The 6,601-nt window shown below is 44.3% G+C and overlaps 1 protein-coding gene across 2 annotated transcripts in view; it reads right to left on the bottom strand.

The window, feature by feature from the left end:
• Positions 1 to 6,601, bottom strand: part of LOC139764478 (neurotrimin-like) — a 332,927-nt gene that overhangs the window by 33,205 nt on the left and 293,121 nt on the right. For both annotated transcript variants that reach the window (XM_071691050.1, XM_071691051.1), the window contains one exon: positions 1,058 to 1,243. In XM_071691050.1, the coding sequence (XP_071547151.1) occupies positions 1,058 to 1,243 (186 nt within the window). The remainder of the gene's footprint in view (positions 1 to 1,057; positions 1,244 to 6,601) is intronic.

Below are 6,601 nucleotides of genomic sequence, written 5' to 3' on the forward strand. Positions count from 1 at the left end.
TGCTTCACATGATGGTGATCCTAGTACTAATGCTTCACATGATGGTGATCCTAGTACTAATGCTTCACATGATGGTGATCCTAGTACTAATGCTTCACATGATGGTGATCCTAGTACTAATGCTTCACATGATGGTGATCCTAGTACTAATGCTTCACATGATGGTGATCCTAGTACTAATGCTTCACATGATGGTGATCCTAGTACTAATGCTTCACATGATGGTGATCCTAGTACTGATGCTTCACATGATGGTGATCCTAGTACTAATGCATCACATGATGGTGATCCTAGTACTAATGCTTCACATGATGGTGATCCTAGTACTAATGCTTCACATGATGGTGATCCTAGTACTAATGCTTCACATGATGGTGATCCTAGTACTAATGCTTCACATGATGGTGATCCTAGTACTAATGCTTCACATGATGGTGATCCTAGTACTAATGCTTCACATGATGGTGATCCTAGTACTAATGCTTCACATGATGGTGATCCTAGTACTAATGCTTCACATGATGGTGATCCTAGTACTAATGCTTCACATGATGGTGATCCTAGTACTAATGCTTCACATGATGGTGATCCTAGTACTAATGCTTCACATGATGGTGATCCTAGTACTAATGCTTCACATGATGGTGATCCTAGTACTAATGCTTCACATGATGGTGATCCTAGTACTGATGTGATCCTCGTTAAACATGGTATGGACCCTGTTGTTGATGTGATCTATGATAGATGACATGCAGAATGACCAGACATTGACCTGGTGTTTCATGGTGTAGGTGTTGACCTGGCACATGCAGCATGACCTGACACTGACCTGGTGCTTCATAGGATCGGTGTTGATGTGGGACATGCAGCATGACCTGACAGTGACCTAGTGCTTCATAGGATCGGTGTTGACGTGGGACATGCAGCATGACCTGACACTGACCTAGTGCTTCATAGGGTCGGTGTTGATGTGGGACATGCAGCATGACCTGACACTGACCTGGTGCTTCATAGGGTCGGTGTTGATGTGGGACATGCAGCATGACCTGACACTGACCTGGTGCTTCATAGGGTCGGTGTTGATCTGACACATGTACTCTCCTGAGTCGTTGCGTCTTACGTCCTTGATCTTGAGTTCCCAAGTCTTGTGGTCAGAGTGGATGACGTTCATACGGTTGTTATGTGTGATGACCCGGTTATGTATGGCCAGAATGGCCTTGGTGTCTGCCTTGATCCACGCCACCTGCCAGGCATCACCAGAGCGGTTAGTGGACCTACTTCTCCCAGGGATTAGCTGAGGATCTGTGGTGGGGAGGGCTGAGCTGAGGATCTGTGGTGGGGAGGGCTGAGCTGAGGATCTGTGGTGGGGAGGGCTGAGCTGAGGATCTGTGGTGGGGAGGGCTGAGCTGAGGATCTGTGGTGGGGAGGACTGAGCTGAGGATCTGTGGTGGGGGAGGGCTGAGCTGAGGATCTGTGGTGGGGGAGGGCTGAGCTGAGGATCTGTGGTGGGGGAGGGCTGAGCTGAGGATCTGTGGTGGGGAGGGCTGAGCTGAGGATCTGTGGTGGGGAGGGCTGAGCTGAGGATCTGTGGTGGGGAGGACTGAGCTGAGGATCTGTGGTGGGGGAGGGCTGAGCTGAGGATCTGTGGTGGGGGAGGGCTGAGCTGAGGATCTGTGGTGGGGGAGGGCTGAGCTGAGGATCTGTGGTGGGGGAGGGCTGAGCTGAGGATCTGTGGTGGGGAGGGCTGAGCTGAGGATCTGTGGTGGGGGAGGGCTGAGCTGAGGATCTGTGGTGGGGAGGGCTGAGCTGAGGATCTGTGGTGGGGGAGGGCTGAGCTGAGGATCTGTGGTGGGGGAGGGCTGAGCTGAGGATCTGTGGTGGGGGAGGGCTGAGCTGAGGATCTGTGGTGGGGAGGGCTGAGCTGAGGATCTGTGGTGGGGGAGGGCTGAGCTGAGGATCTGTGGTGGGGGAGGGATGAGCTGAGGATCTGTGGTGGGGGAGGGCTGAGCTGAGGATCTGTGGTGGGGGAGGGATGAGCTGAGGATCTGTGGTGGGGGAGGGATGAGCTGAGGATCTGTGGTGGGGGAGAAGTATGATGAGGATGTGTGACGGGAGGGGGGGGGGGCGTGGGGGGTGAAGAGGAAGGTGAGGATATGCAAGGGTAGGAGTGAATCTGTGATGAGATGACAGACTGTTAGATGACCGGTATGTGGTGTCAGTATGAGGTGACACACTGTGTGATGAACAGTATGTGGTGTCAGTATGAGGTGCCTGTGTGTGATGAGCAGTATGTGGTGTCAGTATGAGATGACTGTGTGATGAGCAGTATGTGGTGTCAGTATGAAGTGACCGGTGTAATGAACAGTATGTGGTGTCAGTATGAAGTGACTGGTGTAATGAACAGTATGTGGTGTCAGTATGAGGTGACAGTGAGTATCGAGCGGTTTGAGGTGACTATGTGAGTGATGAGCAGTGTGTGGTGTCAGTATGAGGTGGCTGTGTATGTGCTGAGCAGTATGTGGTGTCAGTATGAGGTGACTGTGTGTGCTGAGCAGTATGTGGCGTCAGTATGAGGTGAGTGTGTGTGATGAGCAGTATGTGGTGTCTGTATGCGGTGAGTGTGTGTGATGAGCAGTAAGTGGTGTCAGTATGAGGTGACTGTAATGAGCAGTATATGGTTTCAGTAAGAGGTGACTGTGTGTGATGAACAGCATGTGGTGTTAGTATGAGGTGACTGTGTGATGAGAGTATGTGGTGTCAGTATGAGGTGACAGTGTGCGATGAGCAGTAAAAGGAGATTGTGTGATGAGCAGTATGTGGTGTCAGTATGAGGTGACAGTCTGAGTGATAAGCAGTATGTGGTGTCAGTATGAATTGAGAGTCTGTGTGATGAGCAATACGAGGTGTCAGTATGAGGTGACAGTCTGTACGATGAGCAGTATGTGGTGTCAGTATGAGGTGGCTGTGTGAGTGATGAACAGTATGTGGTGTCAGTATGAGGTGACAGTGTGTGTGATGAACAACATATGGTGTCAGTATGAGGTGAGTATGTGATGGCAGTATGTGGTGTCAGTATGAGGTGACTGTATGATCAGCAGTATGTGGTGTCAGTGTGAGGTGACAATGTGTGTGATGAACAGTATGTGGTGTCAGTATGAAGTGACAGTGTGTGATGGCAGTATGTCGTGTCAGTATGAGGTGACTATGTGATGAGCAATATGCGGTGTCAGTGTGAGGTGACAGTGTGTGATGAGCAGTCTGTGGTGTCAGTATGAGGTGACTGTGCGTGATGGCAGTATATGGTATTAGTATGAGGTGACAGTGTATGATGACAATATGTGGTGTCAGTATGAGGTGACTGTGTGATGAGCAGCATTTGGTTTCAGTATGATGTAATTGTGTAATGAACACTATGTGGTGTCAGTGTGAGGTGACAGTGTGTGATGAGCAGTATGTGGTGGCAGTATGAGGTGACAGTGTGTGATAAGGAGTATATAGTGATGGAGTATATGGTGATGGTGTATTCTGATAGCGTATATATTGATGAGGTATATGGTGATGGTGTATACTGACAATGTATATAGTGATGGAATATATGGTGATGGTGTATACTGACAATGTATATAGTGATGGAGTATATGGTGATGGTGTATATCGACAATGTATATAGTGATGGAGTATATGGTGATGGTGTATACTGACAACGTATATAGTGATGGAGTATATGGTGATAGTGTATACTGACAACGTATATAGTGATGGAGTATATGGTGATGGTGTATACTGACAACGTATATAGTGATGGAGTATATGGTGATGGTGTATACTGGCAACGTATATAATGATGGAGTATATGGTGATGGTGTATACTGACAATGTATATAGTGATGGAGTATATGGTGATAGTGTATACTGATAATGAATATAGTGATGGAGTATATGGTGATAGTGTATACTGATAATGAATATAGTGATGGAGTATATGGTGATAGTGTATACTGACAACGTATATAGTGATGGAGTATATGGTGATAGTGTATACTGATAATGAATATAGTGATGGAGTATATGGTGATGGTGTATACTGATAATTTATATAGTGATGGAGTATATGGTGATGGTGTATACTGACAATGTATATAGTGATGGAGTATATGGTGATGGTGTATACTGATGATTTATATAGTGATGGAGTATATGGTGATGGTGTATACTGACAATGTATATAGTGATGGAGTATATGGTGATGGTGTATACTGATGATTTATATAGTGATGGAGTATATGGTGATGGTGTATACTGACAATGTATATAGTGATGGAGTATATGGTGATGGTGTATACTGATAATTTATTAGTGATGGAGTATATGGTGATGGTGTATACTGACAATGTATATAGTGATGGAGTAATGGTGATGGTGTATACTGATAATTCATATAGTGATGGAGTATATGGTGATGGTGTATACTGACAATGTATATAGTGATGGAGTATATGGTGATGGTGTATACTGATAATTATATAGTGATGGAGTATATGGTGATAGTGTATACTGATATTTATATAGTGATGGAGTATATGGTGATGTTGTATACTGACAATGTATATAGTGATGGAGTATATGGTGATGGTGTATACTGATAATTTATATAGTGATGGAGTATATGGTGATGGTGTATACTGACAATGTATATAGTGATGGAGTATATGGTGATGGTGTATACTGACAATATAGTGAATGATATACTGAATAGTGATGGAGTATATGGTGATGGTGTATACTGATAATTTATATAGTAATGGAGTATATGGTGATGGTGTATACTGACAATGTATGTAGTGATGGAGTATACTGTGTGTATACAATGTATATAGTGATGGAGTATATGGTGATGGTGTATACTGATCAATGTATATAGTGATGGAGTATATGGTGATGGTGTATACTGATAATTTATATAGTGATGGAGTATATGGTGATGGTGTATACTGACAATTTATATAGTGATGGAGTATATGGTGATGGTGTATACTGACAATGTATATAGTGATGGAGTATATGGTGATGGTGTATACTGATAATTTATATAGTGATGGAGTATATGGTGATGGTGTATACTGACAATGTATATAGTGATGGAGTATATGGTGATGGTGTATACTGATAATTTATATAGTGATGGAGTATATGGTGATGGTGTATACTGACAATGTATATATAGTGATGGAGTATATGGTGATGTGTATACTGATAATTATATAGTGATGGAGTATATGGTGATAGGTGTATACTGAAATGTATATAGTGATGGAGTATATGGTGATGGTGTATACTAATAATTTATATAGTGATGGAGTATATGGTGATGGTGTATAATGGTAATTCATATAGTGATGGAGTATATGGTGATGGTGTATACTGACAATGTATATAGTGATGGAGTATATGGTGATGGTGTATACTGATAATTTATATAGTGATGGAGTATATGGTGATGGTGTATACTGATAATTTATATAGTGACGGAGTATATGGTGATGGTGTATACTGATAATTTATATAGTGATGGAGTATATGGTGATGGTGTATACTGATAATTTATATAGTGATGGAGTATATGGTGATGGTGTATACTGACAATGTATATAGTGATGGAGTATATGGTGATGGTGTATACTGATAATTTATATAGTGATGGAGTATATGGTGATGGTGTATACTGATAATTTATATAGTGATGGAGTATATGGTGATGGTGTATACTGATAATTTATATAGTGATGGAGTATATGGTGATGGTGTATACTGATAATTTATATAGTGATGGAGTATATGGTAATCGTGTATACTGGTAAAGTATATAGTAATATGGAGTTGCTGTACGCTGGGAGTGTGTGTAGTTACAATAGTGAGTGTATAGTGGTAGAGCGTGCTGTCAGGAGGTACAGCGTGTTGTCAAGAGGTAGAGCATGGTGTCAGGAGGTAGAGCATGGTGTCAGGAGGTATAGCATTGTGTCAGGAGGTAGAACGTGGTGTCAGGAAGTAGAGCGTGGTGTCAGCCGGTAGAGCATGGTGTCAGGAGGTAGAGCGTGGTGTCAGGAGGTAGAGCATGGTGTCAGGAGGTAGTGCATGGTGTTAGGTGGTAGAGTATGGTGTCAGGAGGTAGAGCATGGTGTCAGGAGGTAGAGCATGTTGTCAGGAGGTAGAGTACGGTGTCAGGAGGTACAGCGTGGTGTCAGCAGGTAGAGCGTTGTGTGTTGTGGAGTGTTGTGGTGGGGTGAGGTGTGGTGTGGTGTGGTGTGGTGTGTTGTGTTGTGGTGTGGTGTGGTGTGGTGTGGTGTGTTGTGGTGGGGTGTGGTGTGGTGTGGTGTGGTGTGGTGTGTTGTGGTGTGGTATGGTATGGTGTGGTGTGGTGTGTTGTGTTGTGGTGTGGTGTGGTGTGTTGTGTTGTGGTGTGGTGTGGTGTGGTGTGTTGTGGTGGGGTGTGGTGTGGTGTGGTGTGGTGTGGTGTGGTGTGTTGTGTTGTGGTGTGGTGTGGTGTGGTGTGGTGTGTTGTGGTGGGGTGTGGTGTGGTGTGGTGTGGTGTGGTGTGTTGTGG

This window comes from Panulirus ornatus, chromosome 50, assembly GCF_036320965.1.
Source record: "Panulirus ornatus isolate Po-2019 chromosome 50, ASM3632096v1, whole genome shotgun sequence".
Classification (NCBI taxonomy): Eukaryota; Metazoa; Arthropoda; class Malacostraca; order Decapoda; family Palinuridae; genus Panulirus; species Panulirus ornatus.